This window comes from Chinchilla lanigera, unplaced genomic scaffold (genome assembly GCF_000276665.1).
Source record: "Chinchilla lanigera isolate Chin_1 unplaced genomic scaffold, ChiLan1.0 scaffold00069, whole genome shotgun sequence".
Lineage (NCBI taxonomy): Eukaryota > Metazoa > Chordata > Mammalia > Rodentia > Chinchillidae > Chinchilla > Chinchilla lanigera.
The window spans coordinates 3,255,207-3,283,010 of record NW_004955470.1 but is presented as its reverse complement, the minus strand read 5'-3'; the positions used below and the strand labels follow the sequence as shown (position 1 = coordinate 3,283,010).

The window sequence follows — 27,804 nt, the reverse complement described above, 5'->3', positions numbered from 1 at the left end:
TATGCCATAACACCTGGCTGCAAAAATTATTAAGAATATGCAATGTCACTTTCAATGTCTGTCTGTCTCCTACCAGATGCTTTGCAGTGCTTTCAGGTAGCTGCCTTTTAAAAAAATACTGCTCACCAGCGGCAAAAGCGCCTGCCTGGCAAGCGCAAGGTTGTGAGTTCGGTTCCCGGTACCGGAGAAAAACCAAAAAAAAAAAAAAAATACTGCTCAGGGTTCAGATGCTGTGGCTGGGAGCGGGTTGGTCCCGGAAGTAGGGTTTCATTACTTAGTTTTAACAACTGTGCTTTTAATTTGTAACTAGGCTTATGTTTATTAAAGAATCACTCAAGGAAACATCTAAGTATGTGCTGTAACTTTTCACTTTAGAAATCGAATATAAATTACTTTTATAAATTCACTTCTATGAGTTTGTATTATTCTGATGTGCTAGTAACAATCAAGTTGTAGTCTCTGTTTTATGTTCTCGTGTATGAGAACAAGGAGAAGTATAAGCAAAAGTGTTAAACGAGACCGAAGAGGAGAGCAGTTCATCTCCGCTTGGTCAGTGGCGACACCTATTGGCTCATTTATGGCAGAAAGTTTTGTGCAGACTAGAAATGAGGATCATGATGATTTACTCCAGGTTCCGATGAAAGAGATGGGGGGAAAGAGAGAGAGAGAGAAAGAGAGACAGAGAGAGCGAGGGAGGGAGGGAGGGAGAGAGAGAGAGAGACATTCTTGTTATGCTGAGAGCTACGCGTACCCTTGGGATGAGCGAAACCAAACCCACGTCAACGCCTCCGGACTCGGTCCTCCGCCAGCGCCGCCTGTGCGGCTGGAGGTTACCACCAACTAAGCAGATGCGAAGTCTGAGACCCAGGGTCACGCTCAACGCCTGGCGCTCCCTCCACCCTCCAGGTCAGCCACCACAAATTTTGTGGATTCTTACCTCTTACACCTCTCATCTCCGCCTCTCTCTTCTAGACTGTAAGCCCGCCCGTCCCCAAGTCCCTCCCCACTCCCAGGCACTGGCTGTGTCCCTCGCGCTGTTCTAAGAGCTGCGCCTGCATCCCGGGACCTAGGATGTGCAGGGTGAGGGTGTGCACCGTGAGACGGCACGGTGCGGTCACTGGCTCAAAGCCCCTCACCCAGCACATGGTGGAGCCAGGTGAAGCTTCGGCAAACCGGTTGCAGGTTCTGTTCTCTTGAAGACGACACTGCTGTCCTTTGACCGCCATGCCGAGTTTCCCGCGGCCCCCCGTGGGCTATTCATGCTCTCTCTGGCTCTTTCACCCTCAAGACCAGGTCACCCTTTGGATCTCGGCTCAAGCGCTGCTTCCTTGAGAGGCAGCTCTGACTGCTGACCTGCGGGTTCTTTTCTCACGTAAGCGTCTGGCACTAAAGGTTTCCCTCTACCAGTGCTGTAGCGAACATCTCACGGCTATACGTTGCATGTTTATTTTTGGTACAGTACCAAATATATTCTGATTTCCCATTTAATCCATTGATTATTTAGAAACTTACTAATGTCCAGATATTTAAGGATTTTCTCACTTACCTTTTGGTTATTGATGTCTAATTTATTTCCATGTGCTCAAAGACCCTATACCCTATGGGTTTCAACTCTTACAAATTTGTTGAGGTTTGTTTTCTGATCACCCATTTGTCTCTGTGAATATTCCGTATGTACATAACAGAAAGTATATTGTACTATTTTGAGGTGAAGCATTGTACAAATACCAATTCAATCTCATTAGCTGATATGTTTTTTTGATTCTTTTACAGCCTTACTAATTTTCTGTTTGGTCTATATCACTGAGAGAGAAGTATTAACGTTCCTAACTATAATTGTGGCTTGGACTATTTCTCTTTTCAGTTCTCCACGCTTATTTCATGTACCCTGAAGCTCTGATGTTGGCTGTGTACAGAGTCAGGCTTGTTATGTCTCCTTGATGAATGATCTCTCTCACTTTTATGTAATAAGTACTTGGATGTTAATGTCTTTTGAATGGTGTATCCTATTCCATCCTCCTACTTTTAACCTACCTACATTTTTATATTTAAGGTGCCTTTTCCTACACAGCATATAGTTGGATCTCTCTCAGTGTTTTTTTTTTTTTTTTTTTGGATTTTTTTTCCAGTACCAGGAATCGAACTCATGACCTTGCTCTTGCCAGGCAGGCGCTGTGCCACTGAGCTAAATCCCCAGCCCCTCTCTCTGTTTTAATGTGCATTTCCCTGATCACTTATTATATGGTCAGTGTCTTTTATAGTCTTATTGGTTTTCTTTTCTTGAAGTCCAAGTCTCTTGCTCATTTAAAAAACCAAGTCTTTTTATTTCTCAGACATCCCTGACTTGTTTCTGATCATAGGGAAAAATGGTTCAATGTTTCACTGTTAAGTGTGATGATGCAAATTTAGATTTTTCTTATTTCTGTTTACAGTTTGAGGAAGTTCCCTTTATTCCTAGTTTGTAGAGAATTTTTAAAAGATCATGAATGAGCACTGAAATGTTTTTCTATAGACTATATAGAATGCTTTTTCTACCTCTATTGAGATGTTCACATGAGTTTTCTTTTTTGTCCTATTAATAATAAATTACAATGACTGATTTTCAGGTGTTAAATGTTGGACACACAGGTATATACATTTGAATTCCTGAAAGAAATTCCAACTAGTTATGATATGTTGTCCTTTTTATATGTTGCTAGATCTAATTAGATAATATTTTGTCTAGGGTTTAGTTTCTAGGGTTTAGTTTCTATATCCATAAAGGATACCGGTCTTGAAATTTTTTTATGTCATATTTTGGTATCACATTTTTCTGGCTTTATGAAATGTGCCGGGAAGCATTTCCCCTTTACCTACTCTTTGGAAAAGGATGCATAAGATTGGTGTTATTCCTTCCTTAAATGTTTGGAGGAATTCACTACCAAAGATATGTGGGCCTGGAGTTTTCTTTATGGAAAGATTTTTTTATTACAATTTTAATTTCTTTAATGGAGGTTATTTAACTTTTTTATGCCTTATTATGCCAATTTCAGTAAATTATGTGTTTTACTGAATTATCTGTTTCATCAATGTCAAATTTATTAGCAGAAAATTTAGAATATACCCTTACTGTTAATGTCTGTGGAAGCTGTGACAATGTTTCTCTTTCTATGTCAGATACTGGTAACTTGTTTTCTTTCTTTTAAAGATTTCTTGATCACTCTTAGTGGGCATCTTTCAATTTTATTAATCTCTTCCAAGAATCAATTTTTTAAAATTTTTTTCTTTTATTTGCTTTTAATTTCATGAATTACTACTCTTATCTTTATTATTTCCTCCTTTCTCCAGCTTTAACTCACTGTTCTCTTTCTAGCTTCAATTTTTATTAAATTGGTAGTTTAGCTCATTGATTTTAAACCTTCCTTCTTTCTAGTATGTGCGTTTAGAGCTATACATGTCTACTGAAGCACTGTTTAAGGTGTACCTCGTGAAAGATAAATTAATTTTCTAGATGCCCTTCAGACTTGTTTGGTACTGTGCAAAACGCAGTCTCCCAGGAAGCAGGGAGAAGCTGAGTGAAAAAGGACACAAAGACACAACATATGACAATCTCTCTATCTTGATGACAGCGTTGGTCATAACAGGTGTGTACATGTGTCAAAAACATGACACTGTACACCTAAGATCTGAACTGTGTACAACACTAGAAGATATACATCAGTGCCTTTTAAAAGTGAAAAACAATCCAAAGCTGAGATGGGGTAGATGTGACTGATTTGCCAACATTACACACTTAGCCACTAGAAGAGCCAGGGGTGAGACCTACATCATCAGAACCATGGTGGCTGCACCATATTATACAGGACACGTGTGATGAGACAGGCAGAGAGAGAGGAGTAGAGGGTACTGTTCCATGCAGTACGTATGTACCATGAGGCTTTACCCATACCAAAACGCCCTTCCACCATCCCGGTGCGCCCCAACCCAGTCCTTGGGAGCTCACCTTGCTACCGTCGAACACACAGAGGCGCACATGCCTGCTGAGGACCTGAATGCTCGTTCCCGGGAGAGGAATCATCTTACAGCTCCACAGCGTCAGGACCAGTGAAACACGGCTGGGTCTTGGCCTGATCTGACAGGAATTAGTTTGAAAAAGTTTATTTTTGTTAGTTATAGTATAGATCCATTTTCCAAAGCATCTTTTGTAAGTGCAGCTTAGGAAAATAAACACAGGATAAAAAAAGAGACAATAGAAGAAAAATTTTGCACAAACATACACAAATACGAAAAAAGTTATAATACTCTGCTCATTTAAAGTCAAAACCAGTCATTTTGGGTAAAATTCTTGAAGTTATATTTGGAATATCTGCATGTTTCTTAACTACTTAAAAGCTGCAACAGGACAAGCAGGCAGTGGTAGCAGGTACAGCAACTAAGCTGGCCATGGAAACACCCTATTCCTGTGTCCAAGTTCACTACACACAAGGCGGGTAAGTGTAGATGGTTACCGTGGCATAGCGACCAAGAAACACTGCATCAATATTACTCAGCTAAATTCTCCTTTTTAAAAAAAATTCCAAGCAACTGTCTACCTTGTTCTTAGACTTTTTTTTGTACTGGAAATCAAACTCAGGATCTTGCACTTGCTAGGCAGGTGCTCATGCTGCTGAGCTATATCCCCGGCCCCATCTTTGACTTCTTACCTAGATCTGTTGACAGAGAGAATGTACTATTTGATGAGATTATTCAGATCTATTTCACAGACAAGAGGTCAGATTGTGAATAAACAAATTGGCATTCTGGCTTTTTATTTTTATTTATTTACTTATTTTTTGGTACTAGAAATCGAACTCACGACATCAGGTTTGGCGCTTATGCTGCTGAGCTATATCTCTGGTCCTAGTTTTTAAGGACAGCCTCAAATAAGTTAAACTTTCCATTTCACTTTATGATCATGAGCCTTTTCATTGAAATAAATTTGTTGTTGCAAGTAGTAAGACAATTGTCACCTTTTTAAGCAATGAGAGCTGAATATTTAGTTTTCTGGGCATAAATTTATAACATTAAATGTACATTAAACAGACCAAATATAACATCTTTGTTGACTTACAAAACAAGATTCTAAATACTAGGAAGGTTCCAGGTCATGCTCAGGTTGGGAGGGAAAGGGGTGTTGTGGTCCTGCACCACCCGATCCCACAAACCTGGCCACTCCGTCCTCTTGCTCTTCCCTTATGCTTTGGGAAAGGGAGGCAGGGAAGGAGAAGAGGGACAGGAGGGCAGTGATGTGTTCTAATGTGGATATAAAGTAGAACGAAATATCAAGAATATTTTACACTCTGAATACTGAGGCAGCAAGAGTCCTTTACTCTTAGTCCTACCCCAAAAAGTATAATCATAAAGTTCTGCTGCTTCCTTCTTCATATTTAATTAACAGTATTAAAACCGTATGACTGATGATGACACTTGCTGTGTCGGTCGGCTTTCCGTTGCTGTAACAAATATCTGAGACCATCAACTTTAAGGAACAGGAAATGTCTGTTTCAGCTCCTGCTTTCTGTCCTGGTCAGCTGGCCTCACTGCCCTAGGCACTGTGTTGAGGCAGCCCATGAAGGTGGCCAGGAAGCAAAAGGGAGCGGGGTAGGGGCTGGGGTCTCACTATCCTCTCAAGGGCACATCTCTGCAACCCACGTCTTCCCACTAGGCCCCGCTCACGGGCTGGCAACACACAGGGACAATGGGGACAGCCACCAACATTTATGACATGTCAGGCATGGTCCTAAGCCTGTCCATATGAAATCATTCCCAGGGCAACTCTCGACGGGAAGTATGGCTAGCTGCATTTTTATAGATGAAGAAACAGGTAAAGAATGATTAGGATCGAAACAGCGTTTTCCCTTTGTAACAATGGGAGAGAGAGCAGTAGAGAAGAGAAACAAGATAAAGTTGAGGCGCCAGGTCCAAGTTTTACCTTACCTATGAAAACATCACATTAAAAAATTCCAATATAGAAACAATCCTTTGGTTTCTGTAGTGCATCCATTCCCATGTTACTTGTATTTACTAATCGTAACTACACTTACAGTGCCCGATTTGGCATCCCACACTAGATCTCTGAAGGCCAGCTGCGACGCCGTGAGCTCTGGCTGTAAGAAGTAACTTGCTCGAAATTGATTCCCTGTAAAAATATTTCTTTCCTTGATTTTCTTGCAAAAAAGAGGAATAGCATTCAAAACCCAACATCCACTTTACTGTCTGGTGCTATAAACTTAGGAAACAGAAACTTCCAAAATGCCAAACTGCTTACTAAGAACTTGCTTTCTGAGACAGATGTTCAGCCCATACTTATTGAAACAAAACAAAATTTAAAGAAATAAATGGAGATCAGGCAGTTTACAGAAAGATCTTAAAGAATTTAAAGTCAATAACATGCCTCATCATGAAGATGGTTCATTCAAATCTTTTTGTAAGATGCAGAAATCCATGAGCATTTTGGAGATTTTGGAAAAAAATAATAATCACTGATTCCACATAACACAAAAGCATTTTTACCCTTTTCTTCCATAGTTTAGCTATGAAGAATACTTCTTATAAAATCACTTATTAATTCAACAAATAGTTTTAGAGTCCCTGCTCTGGGCCAAGTTGCTATGCTAGGAGCTGGAACTAGAACAGGGAATGAGACAAATGTGTTCCCTGCCCTCATTAGCTGATCACAGAGTAAAGGAAAGGGTGCCCGGGTGAAAGGCAGTAGGGGGACAGACATCACAAAGGCCCTTCTCCTTGTAAGGTGGGATTTACCGGGAGACTGGCAGCGGGGATAGGCATTTTAGGGAGTGTCGGGAAGAACCTTTCCAGCAGAGGCCACCTCAGCGCATCCCTTCTGTGGATAACTGAGCAGTCAGGTAGACCGGAGACACCCTGCCCTGCAAGATTCCACTCTAAAGGAGCTTATAGCCATGAGTTGCCAGCTACTGGGAAATGCCAGACTGAATAAGGAATCAGAAGTGCCCGATGGAGAGAAATCCGGAAAAGTCTCTCTGCAAAGAGGCGCAGATAAAGGGAGTCTTTGGCAGAAGGGGCTAGGCCTGGGGGCTGGTTCTTAAAGGCGGTGGTGTGAGGTGCGCTGGAGGGACCGAAGGGGGAAATGAGCCACAGAGGAAGCGGTGCAAGAGCAGACTAAAGACACCGGGAAGGGCTGATAACGCACAGAGTCATGTTTTTGGGGAAAAGACAGAGGCAGGAGCCCAGAGCGCAGCTGCTCAGACGGCCTCTGACAGGCTCGGGTCTTTGCTGTCACGGGAGGACAAGGAGAAGATGAGTGAGTGCCAGTGAAGGGTGAGATTTAGCATCTTCCTCAACTTGTGCTGGCTCTGACAGAAAAATTATACTCCCACCCTGACTGCTTAACCCACGTCACCTTCCTCCAGCAGCTGGGAGAGCGTGGAGGGCCGGAAGCCTGTGGGGATGGCCCCCATCATGGTCAGCGCGTCGACGGTGTTTATCTGCTGAAGGGAGCAGAAACAAAATGAATCCGCTTGCTTTTGTTCATGCTTGTTCACTGCCATAAGGGAAAGATACTGCAAAGTGGTGCCCAACTCCTGAAAGCAAGGTCCATCCCTGAATCCTGCCCTTCCCAAGGGCCTCAGCCTCATGGGTTTGCAGGATATTGAGCTCTGTTCTAGACCGGCTGCTTCAAGATAGACCTTTAGCAAAGTGGACCCCTCTGCTCTGCTCCACCATGCATGGCCATTTACCAAAGGGGTGAACATGGTGACTAAACACACTGAAGAATTAAGGGTGGTTTGTGTATGTGAATACACACACACACACACACACACACACACACACACACGCATGTCCTTATAAGTAAAACATGGTGTGAAAGGTCAGGAAGAATACCTACTAACCTGCAAATAGTGATTACTTAAGGGAGGATTTTCATTTTGGTCTCTAATTTTTTAAATGATAGGATTATAGGTAATTTCTAAGTTTGTCAGATTTTTCAAACAGTACATGAAATGAAACTTACTCTTCAACAAAATGACAGAAAATTCTGGTAGGATCAATGACAATAATTCTAAGCCCTCAAATCATACCATGAATCAGGTTATCTATAGATTTTTTGTGCAAAAAATCTATTGAGAAACATTACATGGAACATGAATTTACTGACCCAGAAATACGTGCCTCATTCTTTATATCCATTCCAGGCCTTGAATGCTATCTACAACCTACACTCTCTTTTCAAATCTCCATCCTATTTTGAATCTGAACTCAATCAGAGCTATTCTGTAATGATACAAAAACAAGACACCAAATACATCTCACCCATCAAATAGATAATAAGACCTGAAATATGAGACATCATCAATAAGGCGGGAGATACTAACCTCTGAGATAGCTTTTCGAACAGCACTCCAATGGGAATCAGTTCTGGGGAGACAAAATAGCAAGCGACAGGTTATGCCCATTCACTCAATTAGGGAGCCGAAGTCATCAAAGAACAGAGGACATCATTGTCGGTAAGTTCTGAAAACTGAACAGTTTCTCAATGAAACCAAGCTACAGCTAAATGACCTAAATGTTAACTAGAAAATTAAAGCAGTAATGACCTCTATACAAACAATAATAGGAAAAGCGCTCAAGTATAAGTTGTCTTCATTTCAAGAAAGTTTTGAAGGGATGTAGCTCAGTGGTAGAGCACTTGCCTAGTATGCACGAGGCTCTGAGCTCAACCCCAGCACCAGAAAAAAGAAGGAAAGTCTTGAGTCATTTATAACAGCAAAGTAAAAAGTTTCCCAAAGCTACTTTGGTATCTTCTCTCACCCCATACCTTTGCTTAACTTCAGTTCCATCTGCTGTTTCATCTACCACCTCCACATCCTCCTCGCTGTCCTCGTCACTTGATTCTTGCTCTTCTTTTTCTTTATTATAGGGCTGGAAAGTCATTGAAATACAAAGTGCTTTTCAACAAATGTAAAAGCCAATCAATAAAAATCCTAGTACTTTCAGAAAGTCTCAAGCATAGAAGGGAGTTTAGAATACAATAGGGAAAAAAGTATTTAGCGTGTAGTCAATAATTTCACCACTTGATAAAATGGCAAAGACCGAGGCAGATGACGAGTTTTAACCAAAATAAACCTGGATCGGATTTATCCAAAAGAAAAAGTTAAGGTCGGAATAAAAGAAATATAAAAGTATTAGAAGCAAGTAACCTTGGGATGAAGAAACCCTTTCCAGTTATGATACCCAAACCAAAAACAAGTGAAACACTGACAGATTTAGTTAATGAAAAACACATATAGCTGAAAGTCAATGGAAAAAAACTAAAACAAATTTCTAAGGGTTAATATTTCTATTATTAAAATATTACAGAAGGTCTTATAAATCAGTGAGAAAAAGATCCCTAGAAATTCCCTAGAAAAATGGCTAAAAGACCCAAAAAGGCAATTCAAGAGAAGAAATATAAATGGTCACAAAACATATGTCACTCAACCTTCGTGGGAGTATAATGAATGCACTTAAACACGACTATTTTTGCCAATCACACAGGCAAAAAATTAAAAAGATTAATTACAGTTAGCACTGGCATATGTATGGGGAAACACTCAGATGTTGGATGTAGGAAAAGAAATTGGCCAAATAAATCAAGATATAAAGGTGTAAATCCACTGAGGCAGTGGCAAGTATCTAGGAATTTACGTAAGAGGAATAATTAAGCAAGTCTGATCAAAACAGAGGTGGCTGGTTGGCTGAGACCTGGTCTCCACACCTTCCTCACTAGCAGAATCCCCCACTTCAGCAGTGCACCACCTAAAGTCTTCCTGGCAGCTGCTAGGTGTTGCCACGGAATCTGATGCTGCTCAATGAGATATAACTGGAAGTTTTTTGTGTAGCTTCTGGAAACTTAATGAGGGTAACGATTATGCTCTTTGGCTCCTTCCCTTTTTCCCTTTCATGGTACAGAATCATTAAAAGATCCAGCAGTGGACTTCATAGCAAGAGCTGCCTCACATGTAGCTACAGAATTGAATATCAGATAGGGCCTTACCCAGTGCTTGATTGTCTATCTTCACACTTCTACTCTGGAGAGAAGTGGGTTCCTCCCTTAGGTCAGCCACTTCTGGGGGAGAATCCTCTGTAACCCACAGGGCAGCTTCTTTGCAACATAATAGTGATTATAGGTTGGGCACAACCTAAATGTGTGCCTAAATGAGACCAGAATACTTGCTACTTCTCGAAACATGATGCAGACCTGTCTTGTGCGATCCAGCAGCCCTTTACTGCATGAGGCTACTGAGCTTTACATTTTAGTCTAGATTGAGAGGTGCTGTAAATATAAACCACACACTGGCCTTTGAACTTAATGTAAGAAGTAAAATAGCTCAATACTTTAAAATATTGATTGTATGTTGAAATTGCATTTCTGATATACTAGATAGTATAAAATACATTATTAGGAACAACTGTATGTATTTCATTTTACTTTTTTTTAATGTGGGTAACAAGAAATAGACATTTGGTCTTGCTCTGTTCCTGGCAGACACAAACCCTCGGAATTTCCTGAATGATATGAGTGTTTTCTCATCCATAACGGGTTCCTTTCAACCATACCAGTGTTTATGCTAACAAGGCAACTCTAGATGGTCTATAAACAGTTTCAGGGAGAGGAATGGTTGCTAGAGGAACAAGCCATGGGATTAGACACTGAAACACTCAGCCCCACACTCTGACCTTTGGGGAAGCAGAGGAGTTGGAGATTGGCTGAATCACCCATGGTCAATGGTTTAACTCATGCAATGAACTGAAATCAATTACACTAAGTGGAAACTCCCTGGGATCTTCTGGGCTGGTGAACACATCAAGATACCAGGAGGGTGCCATGCCCAGAGATGGCGTGCCAGCCAACCTACCCCAATACTTGCCCTATGCATCTTTTCTATTTAGCTGTACCTGAGTAAGTACAGCTAAATGCAATGTAACTGGTAAGTGCAAGTACAATCTTTCCTCAGTACCCTCAAGAGATCCGTTCCAGGACCCCTCAGGAAAACCAAAACTCAAAGATGCTCAAGTCTCATATAAAATGGTACAGTATTTGCACATAACCTGCATACTTTGAATCATCTCTCATTTCTTATTATACCTAACACAATGCAAACATATGTAAATGATTGTTATATTGTATGGCTTAGGGAATAATGACAAGAAAAAAGTTTGTACATATTCAGTATAGACCCAATTTATTTCCTCAAATATTTTTGACATGATGTTAGTTGAATGTATAGATCCGAAATCCTTGGATGTAGAGGACAAACTGTAAAGTGTTTTCCTGAGTTCTGTGAATCATCACAGTGAATTTCAGAACCCTGCAGATAGGTGGAGGGGTCTCCTGAATTTATCAACACTCGTTCTGAAGAACTGACAGCTTCTGGAATTTATGTGTGGCATTGGAACCTGGTACAGTCTTGCAGTACTGTGGAGTCTGAGCTTCAGGAGTTAGTGTCAGACCTAACTGAATTGTTGGGTACCTGCTCGGTGTGGGAGAACTGATGTGGAAGTGACATGTATTTTTGGTGTCAGAGAAAAATCTCACATGTGGTATCAGAGGTGTGTCAAGAAAAAAGACCCCTCAATGTGGTTACTGCAAGATTTAAAATTCCATATGTGGTATGCATTTCAATTCTCTTGGACAGCACCAACTCAGACAGAGTTACTTGGCACAGAAAATGCTTGTGCTATATTAGGAAATAATAAAAATAGGCTAAAATATGCATGTACCATACATTCACATTTGAGTAAGGGGGTGATGATATATGGTGGACCCTTATGTTACAACCGGCCTTACATACGAACATCTTGGGTTACAACCGGAATTTTAAGTTGAATTTATGACCTAAGTCTTGAGTTATGACCTGAATGCTGGCTGCTTACATGGATGTAAACAAAGACTCATGATACCAGAAAAGTGTAAGTAAACATAAGTAACCATCAGTCTGAGCCCAGATGCACATGTTTGTGGATGTGATTTCTATCAGTGCTTTATATGATTGGTATGATTACTGCTATCAAAATGGCCCCCAGAAAGCTACAACAGAAGCTTAGGAAGGAAGGGAAGGTGAAGAAAGCAATCACAACTGAAAAGAAGAAGGAAATTGTGGAGAAATATGAGAGTGGTGTTCATGTGACCATTCTCACTTATATGTACAGCATGTGGAAATCCATCAATTTGACAGTACTACAGAGAAAAGATTTGTATAAAGAAGCTAGTGTTGCTAAAAGTGTTACTCAAATTAGAAAGTCATGATCAACAGTGTTAGAGAAGGTAGTAAGGCTATTACAGTAACTGCAAGTTAACACAAAGTTAACTGGTTGTGTTTTACAATGCTAATAAATATCTTGCTATGAACAGCATTAACTTACAAAGCTTCATGGTGAAAATGTTCCAGGGCTCACATGCATAACAGCATTTCACAGAACCCAGACCCATTATTACATAGCTAGTTTTCCTTACTCTGTCTCTAAAATTAAAGCAAATTCTGTATCTCAGCTCATTCACTAATCAATGAATTGATCAAGGAATATAACTTAATGTTTTATTAAAAATGAAAATAGTTGAAGGAGAATGGAAAGCATAAACAACAAAGACTCACCTCCAGGTAGGTTCTGGGAATAAGACCTTCATTTCCTTTGGCATTCTTAGCTATCCACCAACCATCAGGCTTTTTTTCAATTATAAGGAGAATTTCCCCTTTCTTAAAGCAAAATAAAATAAAAATTTTAAAGGAAAACTCAATAGACATGAATATTACTTCATTACTAATGCTTCAAAATATATATTGGAAAGGGCTGGGGATTTAGCTCAGCGGCACAGCGCCTGCCTGGCAAGTGCGGGGTCGTGAGTTCAATTCCTGGTACTGGAAAAAAACCAAACAAAAACCAAAAACCAAAAAACAAAAAATACATATTGGAATAAAGGTAAAGTATTTTTCTAATCTGTTGCTCATCCTAAATTTTATTGAAAGTTTCCCTACCACTCTACCCTAAGCCTACATGAATATAAAAATAACTATAAATAAATAATTCCACTTGGTTGCTTAACACACATTTGAATCATATGTGCAGAGGGGAACCACTTTTCATAGTTATTTTCAAGGCCCCATACTTATTCCAATAATTGGATTAATATATAAAATGTCTTTGAATTTGTGAATCTCTTTGTAGAGTATCTTTCAGATGCAGCATATAAATGCCTGAAGAAAATCAATTGTGTTAAAAGTTAAATCCTATTCTGAAGCAAAAATTGTATTTATTCAATATATCTATCCACTAATTAACATTTTGAATAATACTTGTCCATGAATAAAAATGTAATCCAACTTGGAAAAACAAAGAATTTCTACTACTGAAGATAATTCAAAAGCAAAGACTTTATTAGAACATACATTATTGTCTAATGTTAATGGCATCTTCTGAGAGAATCTTAAAATAAATCCTATGAATTAAAGTGTATTACTTCTATAATATTGTTGCGTATCTTATTAGCAATGTTATTAAGCTTGTAATAAATAAACATAAGGACCACAGTTTATACATTCATTAACATTTCTCTGACTCATTTTGCTAGCAGAAAGCAGTTCCAACCCTCCCCCCAATACAGGTGTACAGGCAGAGTTTTCTTAGTTTACTAAGTGTGCACAGCTGCTCTTAGATTAGGTTTCTGATTTCTTCTACTCACCTGAAATGTAAGATCTCCAGCTTGCTGAGCAGTAAAATCTCCAAGAGCAATGTATTCTTTATTTGCTGCTTGCTTAACAGATTCATCTCCCTGTTGCTCTTCCTCCTCTTCTGATTCTTCTTCCCCTCCACTACTTTCTTCACTGTCTTCTCCATCATCCTCCTCCTCATCCTCCTCATCCTCCTCGTCCTCATCATCTTGTTCTTCTTCAGTAGACTCATCATCCTTTTCTTTTTCAATATGTGCACCAGTCCTACAAAAAGCATTTCTGTGACTAGGGCCATTTGAAACAACATACAAGAACAGACCAAGTATGAGCAGAATTACTGTATGCAGAAGAACTGCTCTATATTTAGAACTGGTAAATAAATAAGGGGAAAGTACGACTAATAGTTTCCACCATCCAGCTGAGCAGGTGCCCTGAAGGACCGAGGGTAGACATATATCTGAACAAGGCATGTGAGATGGTAGAACATGAATTAGACTCAAACCCAGGAATCCTATTCAAATCCTGAATCATCCATTCAGCAAATATTTCTTGAGCAACATTATAGTACTTAGCACTCAGGTAGTGGGTTTAAATTCTGGTTCTATCTTCTCTTCCTTGGATGACCCTGGTAGGTTTCTGATAAGCTCTCTATTTCTCATTGGTAAAGTCAAGATAATAACAGATCCTCTTCCCTATAGTGGTCATAAGAATTAGAAGAACTACAACCTGCTAAGTGTTCAGAACAATGCCTGCCAATAGTAAGCTTTCCATCCAAGTCAGTTATGACGATAATTATGTTGCATGTCAGGTTCCACGTGAGACACAAGGGATGCAAAGGTGGAACCTATGCTAAAGAAGCTTATGTTGTGGAGGGCAAGGAAACAGACAATTTGAGTACAGCTCAACAGGTACTACAGTAGAAATATGCCCATGATGCTAAGGAATCATACAGGAGAGACATTAAACCAGGCTGCATGGGGGATCAGAAAAGACTTAGAATTAGGTCTTCAGGATGAGTTGGAATTAGGCAAAAAAACAAAAACAAAAACAAAAAAGAGTAGAAAGAAGGCAGAGGGAGAGGAGAAAGGAAGATCAAGGCCAGGGAATGTTAGGTAGCTCACAAATGGTAGGGCAAGGGTCAGGGTAAGAACCTAAGATAAGGCCAAGAAGAGGTGGGTGGAGTGCGTTCCCTTTCAATTTAGCTTTAAACTTAAACCGAATGGGGCTAATGATACTTAAAACTAATGCAAAAGAACATCTAACTAGTAAGATGTTCTATGATCTAGAGCAGGGTGGCAAAGCTACGGCATGCATGCTGCAGCAGGTTGTTTATTATCACTGAAAGCGCTAAAAGGTACACCATCACTGTTTAAAATAGGTGTAAGCCTCTCATACAGTACTGACCTAAACATAAACAAAGATTGAATAAAAAATAACTTTTATACCACAACAACAACAATCCATAAGCTAAAGCATATTGACTTTCAATATGTCCCTTTCTTGAACAGATATTCCGCACATATTTTACATGGGTCAGTTACTCTAAAATGTTGCCAAGGATAACAGGAAATTGGCATGTCTTTTCACTTCCATTAATGTTGATATGGTGAATTTTAATCATCAGCTCCTTAATGTCAAACCATCCACACATTCTGGAATAAATTCTACTTGGTCATGATGTATCCTCCACCTGATTTGCCTCTGGATTCGATCTGCTAATATTCCCATACTGAGCGAGTGCCACCATTCATGAGAGTCTCGGGATTTTCTTGTAGTGCTTTTTGTCAGGATTTGATATTAATGTTATCCAATTGCTCATAAAATGATCTGGATTCTTTTTCTATTCTCTAGGAAGATTTTGCAACAGTGGTATTATCTTTTTCTTAAATATTTGCAATAATTCACTATGGGAAGTTGAATCCATGAAAAGATTCTGGAGTCGTCTCTCTTCAACTCCCTTCTCCTGACAGCACCTTGCTCTGTAGTCCCAGGGGCCTCCGCTCCTCAGTCAGTGAGACTGCTTATTCCCTGCTTAGGGTCCACCTTCGTGCATCAGAGCCTATCCGTTATCCCAGGGAGAAAGCGTGGGTGAACGCAGGCCTCACCCTGTCTCTCCCCACACCAGGATATGAGCCCTGCTCAGCTGGTGAGTGATGCCTGCAGACAGCTGCTTTGATATTCTGCCCAGACTTTAGGGTTGTTTGTGGTAGGAAGTAAGTGTAGTACCAGCTATTTTATTGTCCTCATCCTGGGAGTCAGTGGAAATTCTAGAATCCTTGCATATATATCCTTTAGTGTTTTTTCCAGGGTGCAATGTAAAAAGTTGGGAATTGCATTTACAGAATATGAATATTAATTGAGTTTTGGGGGGGCTCCCTAGACATTGGGTTTGTTTATACATAAAAATCTTTTTGCAGTTTGCAAAATCTATTATTAATAGTCTCTCTAGTAGAAAAACAATGGATGTTTTTGCTTCCATTTTTAAAGAACACCTACCAAAAGACTATGCAAATAATCCAAATCGTTTTACCTTTTACACATCGATAGTGACATTAAGGGCATTATCCTTTTCAGATCTGCTTTGTGTCCCTAACTAGATTATAAGTTACATGAAGGTAGAGACTACAATTTATGCTTCTTTATAACTCTCATGGGCTCTAATGCATTCCATTATACATAATAAATAAATGTGGACTGGTTATATGGTTACTGTCATTTTTTTTATTCTACACTGTTATCCTAAATCAAATATAAAAACTGGTGGTGCTGGGCATGGTGATGCACACCTATAATTCTGGCACTCTAGCAGGCTGAGGCAGGAGGGTCACAAGTTAAGACTGGGCAGCTTAGTGAGATCCTGTCTCAGAACAGAAAATTTAAAAAACAGCCTGGGGATGTAGCTCGGTGCCAAAGCCCTGCATTCAATCTCTAGTACTAAAAACGACTTTTAAAAAATAATCTAAAGAAAGGAGGGGAGGAGGCATACTTGGTCGTATTTTCTTTACTTATGGTCACAGCGAGCTCCTGCAGCTGGTGGGTAAGCTTGTCCAGGAGGGTCTGCTCCTCCTCCTTCCTCTGATTATAGTTCCCGACAGGTGCAGCTTCATCGGCCTATGAGAGAACATGGCTCTAGTTCACTGAGGCATTCATTCCACTTCCCTAATCACATTTATTTTAAAAGAATAAACCCAAAACTTCTCTAAGTGCTATAAGGCAAAATAAAAATCACTGTGAAATGACACTGACCTTGCAGAAATAAGTGAGTTAAAGAAATATGGCTGAGTTCAAATGCAAACCAAATGAGAACTACAGCACCACTTGTTTGGGATTTTTCTTTCCTTTCGCGCTAAGGATTGCTGATGCTCCCTAGACAGTAAGGGATGAGTTGTGACAGAAGACTGGCTTTACAGCCAGAATGACAGGGGCCAGTCCCGAATTCTGCCACTTATTGATGGGAAGACCTGATCTCTGAAACAAAGAACAATGAAGGTTTCAAATTTAGGGTCCATCTGCCTCCTAAGTTGGAATCTTCTGTGTCCCTGGAGAAATGCAGAAGCGACGCCGAGATTTGGTGAGAAGGATTCAGATGCAGGGAGGGAGATGACTTCGGGCGCCTTCTACCCTGAGTCTCTGTAGGGGTGCAGCCCTGGACACCTAGTTGAAGGTCCGGCTCAAACACAAAGGACCCTTCAGGGGTCACTGAGGGCGGACTCTCGTTCCTCCTGTCTCTGCAGAGTCACTGACACTAGAGCTACTGCCACGTGATACTGGGACTTTGTCACCACTCACATCAGGACCGGACTGTATGCTCTCTCCCCATGATGGGACTCCAATAGAAACAGTTCTAAACAGTAGCCCTGGACCTTATACAGCTTTTAAAAATAGCTTCTTTGGGATTTCCTGAGTTCTTGGTGCTGGGTGACTCATCAGAGCTGGGTTCTTTTTCAGTATCCACAACTGTGGCGTTTCTGCCCCACAGCTCGGCATGTGTGTGGTGAGACTCCCTCCCTAACGCCAGCCCAGGGCCTCACCATCTGCACTTCACTCCTGCTTGGCGAAAAGATTTGAATAAGAGATTTTTTGTGATGCGATTAGCTGTAATGCTTACCTTCGTTAATTTTTGAAGAGTGGTTTTATTTTCATCTATTGCCTGTTTTAACTGGATACATCTACATTTTTAAAAAGAAAGAAAACACACTGGTTTACTATTGTCAGAACTGGAAAGCTATTTTATAAAATTCTTCACACACTCTAGGCAGGCAAGGCAATGAGCTATTGCATGAATAATGTTTAAAAATTCACATTTAAGTGCTTTTCTACCCATTAGCTTCATATGATCTGAAAAGCGTATTTTAAAATACATTTTGGAAAATTTCATTCACTGTTAGGTCAATATTATTTCCATTTGTCTTTCTGGAAATTGTATAAATAAAAAGGAAGAAAGAAAAGGAGGGGAGGAAAGAGAAAAAAGAAGAAAGAAAGAAAGCTTGAAACAATTTCAGTGCCTTAAATACTACTCATTGAAATGTAAGCACAGTTCCTAGAAAGCTCGTATAACTTAGCATACTTTACCTTTGGTAAATCTCTTGCCTTTTATTGGGTTCTAGAGCTCCTTTCAGTTGGCTTTCAGAAAGCAAACTATCAACCTATGGCAGATGCAGACAATTTAAAACATCACCTTAGGAAATAAAATTTTACTTCTCTTTTTATCTCTAGTATATTGAATAGTTTGAAACATACAATAATAAAGTTGAAAGAATTTTACAGCAAAAATTCATCTACCCATAACTACATTCTACCCTGGACATTTTACTACGCCTATTTGTTCTATCCAGCCATCAATCCATCTTATTTTATCTGCATTTCAAAGTAAATAGCAGTCATCAATACACCTCTGCCTAAATAATGAATTGGGGGTAACTAGGGTTCAATATTTGCTATATTTACACGCCAGATGACAAGTCTAAAGTGTACCTTTGTCACATTTTGACAAATGCATATGCTTACATAATCTAAATTCCTATGAAGAAATAGGAAATTACCTTAGAAAGTATCTTTCCCAGCAAATCTCTGTCCCATTCTTCCAGAGACAAACCTGTTCTGATTTTTTTCCACCATAAATTAACTTTGGCTGTTCTTAACCTTTGATATAAATGGACTCACTCAGTATATATTTTTGAATGAATATTTTACGCTGTGGGGATGGGGATATAGCTCAGTGGCATAAGTGCTTGCTTGGCAAGCTCAAGGTCAAGAGTTCAATCCCCGGTACTGCAAAAAAACCCCAAAAAATTTCCACAGTACCATGTTTCTGAGATACTTCTATATTATTGTGTTAGTTCCTTCCTTATTACTGAGTAGAATTCATTGTATCAAGTGTACCATGACTTTATCTTGACTTAGTATTTTACAAGCACTACATGTATCATATGTACACTTTTGTCAGTATACCACAAAAGAGGCACATCTCTGGTTTCTGTCTACAGATTACATGAAAAGACAATGCATGAAAAAAGAGAAAATTTCACTAGCCTCTTCTCTGTGCCTCCTATTTGGCATCCACCTGAGTGTTATTTACAAAATCATACCCCCAGTGATGGGGCCAGTCAGCACAGGCATGCCCAAAACAGGAAGTGGATTCCTTGTGCATGGCCACTGAGTTGGATATGCATTTTTTTTTTTTTTTTGCTTCAGATGTCTGTTGTGGAGATAGTAAAAAATTAGGTAATACTATCAAAATGTCCTTTCCAGATACTCAAAGTGTTAAAATGCTCCTGATTCAATTTGATCCACATTAAATAATTCTTTCAATAGTCTGTTGTATTTGCTTTAATAATTATTTTTATGGTTTACTTCTGAAACTAGTCCTGGTTCTTCTAATGTCTCACTACATTTAAAATTAGTAAGAACCATATTAGTCTAGCAGAAGTCAGTGCCCCATCAAATTTTACTTGTATTTCTCAGTAGTATTTTGTTTTTGTTGCACCCTATGATTCTAAAGTCAGTATAATTCATTAAATTTTATCTTCCAAAGTCACTAAAATTTATGTCAAGTTTTTTATACTTTTTTCAATTTAATTTATTTTTAACTGATACAAAAACCCCAAAATTATATGTATTTATGGGGAACAAATGACATTTCAGTACACATATACATTGTGCAATGTTTGAATGAGGTTAATCTTATCTATCTCCTCAAACATGTATTATTTCTTTATGGTGAAAATAGTTAAATTTTTTTTCTTTCTTATGATGCTAGAGATGGAACCTAGGCAAGTGTGAAAACATTTAAATCTGGAACTTTTAAACAAGAGTTTAAACAGCATAAAATATGTTATGTGAAGTTTATTTTTGTTTGTTTGTTTTTTTGATTTTTTTTGCGGTACCGGGGATTGAACTCTCGACGTTGCGCTTGCCAGGCAAGCGCTTATGCCACTGAGCTATATCCCTAGCCCCACAGCATAGAATATGAACATGAGAATATCTCTTATCTGTCAAAGAACACCTAATATTTTTATTTAGTGGAAAAATATGTGGTGAACCATACTTTTAAAAAGTACAAATAGTAAAGTGAAAAACATATTTCAAAAAATAAGTGAACAGTCCATTACTATTTACTTTTTTCTTACTTTTAAAATAAGCACTCAGTGCTCTGAAAATATACACAAGCAAGAAAAATAACCTAGTATTTAAACACACAGGTACCATTTTAGTATGTTTCCTTCTAGATCATATATATAAATGTATACACACATACACACACACGCACAACATATGTATGTTACTGAAATATTGTGTATCCCATTGTATATCTCTAACTTGCTATTTTATCATATATCCCTATACATTAAGTTTCTTTAACAAATTTTAGTCACGGGATTATTCTATCCCTAAGTTATTTATCCATTTCTCTATTACTGATCATTTAAGCACAGTATTTCTTCTACTATAAGCAGTAATGTGATGAATATTTTTACCCGTAGATCTTTGCCCCTGTTTTTAATTATTTCACACAGTAGATTCTTGGAAATGTGATTGCCCAGCTGAGGATAGTGAACATTTGCTGCATTCTGTCAAACTGATTTCCAGAAATGCTGTACCTCACACACAGGGATAGCAAATGTTAAGTGTCTGTTTAGTCATCGTCCCCAGGACTGAGTACTGTGACTTTTAAGTTTGTGATATCTCATCTCCTTTGCGATTAGTTATCTTTGGAAATTAACTGTTCTCTCGTGTTTACAGGTTACTTGTGTTTCCTCTTTAGTTGACGTCCTCGGTTCACTTTGACAGATCTTAATGTTCGTACGTACTAAGACCACTCCTCGACACTTCCTCCTGAGTCTAAGCAGCAGTGACAGGCGGGGAGCGTGGGCGGTGAAGCTCCGGGTGGCTGCTGCTGAGTTCCGGCTGAGAGATGAGGGGAACTATCGCGATCGGAGGCTCCGTTCTTAGGGAGGAGGGTGTCAGTGGTCCTCACGATTTTCTGGCGGTTTCGCCAGTGCGTAGGGGTTGGGTTGGAAGCAGCCGGGGTTCGAATCTGCGTCAGGCGCGGGGGCTGCGGGGAGGATCCTTACAACCCGGGAGACGGGTAGGTTGGATGCAGCTTCCCAGAGGCCTACGGTCACGGGAGGAAGGCTCTGTGTGTGCAGCTGCGCCCCACCTCCCGCCCGCCGCAGAGCCGGCCCCTCTCAGGCCCAGGTCCCTGGCTGCAAGGCCCAACATACCTGTAGCTTCAGCTCCTGACTGCGCCGCCGCACTACTTGCAGGGGATCGCGCGGACGACGGGGTAGCATCTCTCAGGCTGTGCCTTGGGCCCACCGGTTGCCAGGGAAACCCAGGCGCTGGCGCGGGCAGATGACGTCATCGTCGCGCGCCCGCCTCCCAGCCTAGGAGATTGGCGCCAGGGAGGCATCAAACTCTGTCTCTCGGCAATCAAACCCTAACCCTGCGCGTCCTGAGCTCTCAGCTCGGTCTCGTTGCCCAGGGCTTTATTTTTCCTTACCAATTCCGAAGGATTTGGGGAATGCCTCACGGCATCCAAAACTACATATCCCACATTACATGACGTTCCTTTTGGGGTACTATGTTTTATGCAATTTGGGTCTTCGAGGCACTTTTGCTAAACTAAATTTACGATACAATTGGAGCCTCTTAAACGCTTTCATTACTTACAAGAACTTTACGGCCCTCATAGGATGCATGGATTTGTTGCATATCTCACTTAAAAAGGCAGTTGTTTACTCTGCCGTTTGGGGTACTCCTGATGTTTCGCTTCATTCTGATGTTTCACTTCATTCTGAACGTTGTCCATTCTGACTTCTGTAGGGTCGTGGTGGTGATTCCTCCTACAGCAAGTCTGTGAGCAGATTACGAGTTCTTATGAGCTTCAGTTTACACGGACCCTCAGGAAGGCGGTAATCTTTCCCCAAGAGGGACGCCAGCCTGTAAATGCACTTCCCAAACAGCACTACAGCAGAATTACGCTTGGCAGTGAGTGATGACGTCCAAGCTCATCTCCAAAATGGTGGGCCACATTAACATAAACGAGTGTCGTGCAGTACAGCACGTAATAATACAGGACAGGCTGAACTGTCGTTTATGTATTTGTTCAACTATATACATTGAGAAAAACACACAGACCATAAAGGTACAGCTCACTGTACTCCCACGTGCTGGACACACTGCACATAACAGCATCTAGATTAAGAAATAGAATGTTGCATGCACCCTAAGTCTTCTCCTAGTTCCTAGCACCCCCTACTGCAACCACCAAAGGTAAATTCTCCCTATGTTTGCAACACATAATGATCACATAGAGAAATGGTACATGTAAATAACACATCTTAATTGTTTTTCAGTTCTCTTTCCCTCCTTCTCCCACCCTCCATCTCTTGGACTTATCCTAGGTTATAACGACCCCAACTTGTTTTGTTTCCTTTTGGACTATATGATGGAGTCATGCAATGTATGCTGGTTTCTTGTGTACTTTCAACATCATGTTTATAAGATGCTATATTGTCTGTGGTTATAGTTTGCTCATTCTCATTGGGATTTTAAGTCAAGACCTGTGTGTTCTTAACTAGAGGCTAAACAGGAAGAGAGTGCAGATGCTAGACAATGCACTGGGGGTCAAGGTCCTGGGAGGGAATTGGGAACGGGAGAGAGTACAGAACACAACCAAGGCCAGAGAGAGGTCAGCCTGCAAGGGGGCCCCTGTGACTCTCCTGATAAGGAACAATGAACGAGACAGAGCCTCAGAAACAATGGGTTTCAGGCCTCCTGCCAGTCCTTGGAGGCGGCAGCCGTGGAGAATGCTGAGAGCCAGACAGGTGTCTATCTGGACCGTACAGTACCATGGTTGGTGTGCTGGCCTGTGTTGGGGCCTGCGCTGTGGCCAGACTTCTTTTTTTCTGGTTCTGACCATTGAATGGGGCTTTTAGGGCTCTGCTGCATTTGGCCTGGCTTGCTTGAATCTTGCCACCTCTGCAGACCAGATACAGTGGGCAGACCCTAGGCCCTTGGCCTGCCATTCTTCTGCGAAGACCCAGGGATGGGCAATTGCACCTGGCTCCTTCCAGAGCCCACATGGTTTTCAGTGATACCGGGTGACACTCCAGAATGGGAGACAAGATAATTTGGGAGCAGATTGAATTCAGCTTTGTTCAACATTATTACCAGTTATTTGATAAGGGCAGAATACAACTAGGCTCAATTTGCGTTGATCCACCCATCATGCCTTATGTGGGAAGGACAGTAGTTCCAGGGGAAAGCTGCATTGTGGAGAAGTTGTCTAGCCTCCATTCCTGAAAATCCAGCACAGCATCATGGCGTTGGACCATCAGCCTCCGCCAGATAGCTGCATCAGCATGGTGTGGGCCAGCTCAAGGCCAATGAAGACCCCATCATGTGGTTCCACCAGATGTTCCTACTATGGTATGCTCGGGCTTGCCCTGCACAGCTTCTGCTGACCTCCTGCCAGCCAGGCACTCCTCCAGAGGCTCCAAATATCACATACAAGTGAGCAGGGCTGTGGTGGAAGTGGTGCAGCACGCTGCCGCCACCGCAGTGTTGTGCATGATGTTTGGATGCTACAGTAGTTGCATTTGACGGGAGAAGTCTGTGTTGTAGCAGTGCATGCCTTGGAAAGACTTAAATAATGCAAAAGCTTTCCCTTTTATTATTATTTTTAATACACTGACAGGGTTGCTATAGTAACCCAAAGATGTGAAGGGGAAAGCAGCTGCCTTACCACTCAAATACTGCTTCGTTCACATTGGTTTCTTTCTTATGCTAAAATAAAACCACAAAAATTTCTTAACAAAAACCATGGGTTTCAACCTCAACTGGGCAACAATCATCTTAAGAGCCCTAACCACCTACCAGTCCAATTATTTAAATACAGGATAACTATGCCAGGCGTGACGGTGCAGCCTGTAATCCCAGCACTTGGGAGGCTAAGGCAGGAAGATCGTTGTGAGTTCAAGACCTGCCTGGGCTACAAGTGAGCTTAAGGCCATCCTGACCTGCATAGGGAGACCCTGCCTCAAAAAAGAAAAAAACAAACAAACAAACAAACAAACAAACAAAAAAACCCCAGGATAACCAAAAATTGCATATTTTGGTTGTTTATAACAGGAAATATAAAAATGACAATTTTATCAAATTTATTCAACACAAGAATCTTTAGTATATGTGCTGCTGAAGTGAGCACAAACAACACAAGAATCAATTGGTTGAAATGATACCTGCCCAAGAAACACTCTGGATAGTCAATACATAAACAAAGGCACTGCCAGAGTTACACCCAGGGTAAACTGTTAAGTGGTTAAAAATCCTAATGCCCAGGCTGTACTCCAGCTATGTCACCCAAAATCTCTAGGGAGTGGCACACAGTGATTGATTGTTTTTGAAGTGTTTTGTTTTCATATTAGGGATTGCACCCAAAGCCTAATGTGATGTTCTATGACTGAGCTACACCCCCAGCCCTTTACTTTTGAGACAGGGTCTCACTGTGTTAGCCCAGCTAGTCTTGAACTTTTGATACTCTGGCATTGTCCTTCTGATTAGTTAGGATTACAGGCATGTGCCACATGCTTTTGTGTGTGATGGTGGTGGGATACTGGAAATTAAACCCAGGGGCTTTGCACTGAGCTGTATCTCCAGCCTTTTTATATTTTTTTTGTCACAGGGCCTAAATTGCCCAGGCTGGGCTAGAACTTGATCCTCCTGGCTCAGCCTCCCAGATTGCTGGGATTATAGGTGGATGCCACCATGCCTGGCAAGGTGATTGGTTTTTTAAGTGTCCTTAGGTGATCATAATGGGCAGCCCTATTGAAAACGCAGGTATTGAGAGACGTGGGAATTCTCACTTCATAGCTTTCACCTTATATGGTGGCAAGTGATCTTTGAGGAATGAGAGGTATAAATTGGGAAGCCAAGGAATATAGAGAAGCACGCTGAAAAAATAGAAAGATAGTCACAGTGGAACCCACCTTGTACTGGGCCATGTGAGACAGGTAAAGTGTCCTTCTCTGGTAAGTTTGGTGGCCAAAATGAGAGCAAGAGCAGTGATAAAGTTGATTATAGAAATGGAGATGAAATCTACTGTGATCAGGAGGCCCAGGATGAGTGATGAGAACTGGGAGTAGCATGATCAGTGGCCTCCAAAGTAGGCAGATGTAGACATGGAAGATATCGGCTCTCCTTAAGCAGTGTGCTTACTTGTTTAAAGAGGCCAAGCTCAATGTGATGATCAAGTCCAAGCCTTTGAAGACAAGGTCCAGGGCATGGCAGAAGCAATGTGGGATGAAGCAGGTGGTCTGGGAAGCCCATATGGGGCACAAAAAGGGGAGGGTAGAGAAGCAGAAGTGGGCCAACCAAGACTAAATGGCAGTGACAAACGGGAGTGAGGCATGCATTTCAACAAGCCAAAGCACGTCATTTCCAGGGTATCAAACTGTCACTGTGACTCCTGGCTCCAAATCTCCTGTTTTCAATTTGCGTAAAAAGGAGTACCATCTCCACATGAGAGAGCATTTTCTGAGGGAAATACCCAACACTTAAATGGGGTAAAGGTAGAAAAGGTGACAGGTAATGTCAAGGAAAACTGCTCACCACTGACTGGGGATATATGAGCATGGCATAAAGTAGTCAGAAGAAAACAAGGAGCGGCTGACGATCCTATATGATAAGACTCTTGGGAATGAGCAGTACATGCCCAGGACTGGGGGAGTGTGTCAGGGAGACATGCATAGATGAGAATCTACATTGGAAAAATCAGGTCCAACAGGAAGGTGACCGCAGAACAGGCCCAAGGAGGCAGAACTAGACCAACAAATCAGAACCCACATGCTTCCTCCAGCATATTCCCACACTGAGGACATGTGCCTCCAGCAACCTACCCCATTTAAAAAAGCCTCAATTTTCTGAGCCTCACTGAGTGAAGGTGAGTAGGAAACTTCAGGAAACTGTGGCCCAGATGGGATGGAGCTCTAAGAACCATCATTTCAGTCCTCACCTTCTGCATTCACAGACTGAATGAAGACAAAGGTGGAAATAGTAAGGCATAGCAGCCCTTGTAAAATGGGAAGTGAAAGGGAGGCTTTCTGCAGAAATAGCTTTCCCAAATCGTCTTTCATTAACACAGAGCTGAGATACACAATCTTTATAGCAAGGACAGTTTGTCAGAAAACACCCCTTGCAAATCAAAATTAACCAGGGTCTTGATCACTCAGTCTTAAGAATGGTTGGGATTTATCCCTGATCTCTCTATTCAAGAGGGTTTCTCCTACACATATATATTTCATGACACAGAAGAGATTTTAGCCAATAAAACTTACATTCTGCACTTGTTTGTACACATACCACCCTTACTTCAGTTATGGTACACACCACCTTGCTTCCCTCAACAGGCTCAGTAACACGACCTAATGGTCCCATTGCTAGCTCGGCCTTGTCACTGTCCCAAGCAACTGGCACAGATTCCACAGGAAAGATGACAGCTGCTCAAAACCACAAACATCAGCTTTAAGAATCTAGATCTCCCGATGCAGTAATGACAAGCAACACTCCTTTCCCTTTGGAAAATGTCCAAAGATGTTTCAATTTTTTATTTTAAAAATAGACTCATAAAGTGCAGTAAGAAATTATTTCTTTCCAGTGCTTTACAGCCATCGTCGACAAGCTGTGGGAAACAGAAGAAAAGAAAATTAGGAATACATAATCTTTAACTTCGAATTAGTGTATAAGCCACGGACCATAAGATCTGGTATTACAGACAAGAAAACCGAGGCCCTGAAAAGTGATGGGGCGAAACTCTGATGAAAAAAACTATTCCTGGACGCAAGGTTTCTGACGCCCAGGCCAAAGTTCTTTTTACTTTATCAGGCCAACAACCACCCAAGAATTCGGGGCGGAGTTTACAAACCTTCAACGCCAAGATGCACTACAGGGATGTTACCAAAAGGAATGATGCTGGGCAGGGAAGTGCCAGAAACACGTTCACGATTTTTTTTTTTTTTGACTTGGTGCTTTTCAGTATTTCCAATTTTGAAGATAAACGCTATCACGGTGCAACTACATTGCCCACGGTAAAGCATTCCCATTAAACAACCGCAGTGAACTACACAGTTAATACCGAAGAAGAAGTTATTAGAGAAAAGCACTTCCACTTTCTAGGCACCGCCCGATCCCAAAGTCTCCCCTTAGGGGCCACGGTCGGTGCGTCTCACCCGCGCTCCGGGAAGCGCCGCGCAGGCAGATGCGGGGGTGAGGGCGGCCCGGCTCAGACCCGCCCGGGAACGGGGCTCGCGCGCCCGCATCGCGAAGCTCGGCCCCACGGCGCCTACTCTCAGGCCAGGTCCAGCTTCTTCTGCGTCGTGGCCAGCTTGTCCTGCAGCCTCCGTTTCCTCCAGTCCAGGTAGCGCCTCCGCAACCGGTTTGCCTGCCAGCCCACGAGCACTCCGGAGGCGAACGCCACCAGCACGGACACCTGCAGCGTCCTCTCCGACACATCCGCCATCGCAGCCGCCGGGCGCGCAGCGTGGCCTACGGCGCGGCGCCGGGGTCAAACGGCGCAGAGTGTTTACAAGCCGGGCGC

At 41.4% G+C, this 27,804-nt stretch overlaps 1 protein-coding gene across 3 annotated transcripts in view; it reads right to left on the bottom strand.

The window, feature by feature from the left end:
* Nphp1 (nephronophthisis 1 (juvenile)) overlaps positions 1-21,556 on the bottom strand; it is a 44,535-nt gene extending 22,979 nt beyond the window's left edge. Inside the window, exons 1-11 of one of the 3 annotated variants that reach the window (XM_005400634.2) lie at positions 21,431-21,556; positions 18,279-18,352; positions 17,815-17,875; positions 16,693-16,817; positions 13,718-13,970; positions 12,633-12,734; positions 8,816-8,919; positions 8,373-8,415; positions 7,400-7,487; positions 6,063-6,157; positions 3,983-4,111 (exon numbers count right to left, since the gene is read on the bottom strand). In XM_005400634.2, coding sequence (XP_005400691.1) covers positions 3,983-4,111; positions 6,063-6,157; positions 7,400-7,487; positions 8,373-8,415; positions 8,816-8,919; positions 12,633-12,734; positions 13,718-13,970; positions 16,693-16,817; positions 17,815-17,875; positions 18,279-18,352; positions 21,431-21,499 — 1,143 coding nt within the window. In that variant the 5' untranslated portion in view covers positions 21,500-21,556. The remainder of the gene's footprint in view (positions 1-3,982; positions 4,112-6,062; positions 6,158-7,399; positions 7,488-8,372; positions 8,416-8,815; positions 8,920-12,632; positions 12,735-13,717; positions 13,971-16,692; positions 16,818-17,814; positions 17,876-18,278; positions 18,353-21,430) is intronic. The other 2 variants (XM_013522831.1, XM_005400633.2) reach the window with 2 other exon arrangements.
* Positions 21,557-27,804: the final 6,248 nt, after the last annotated feature.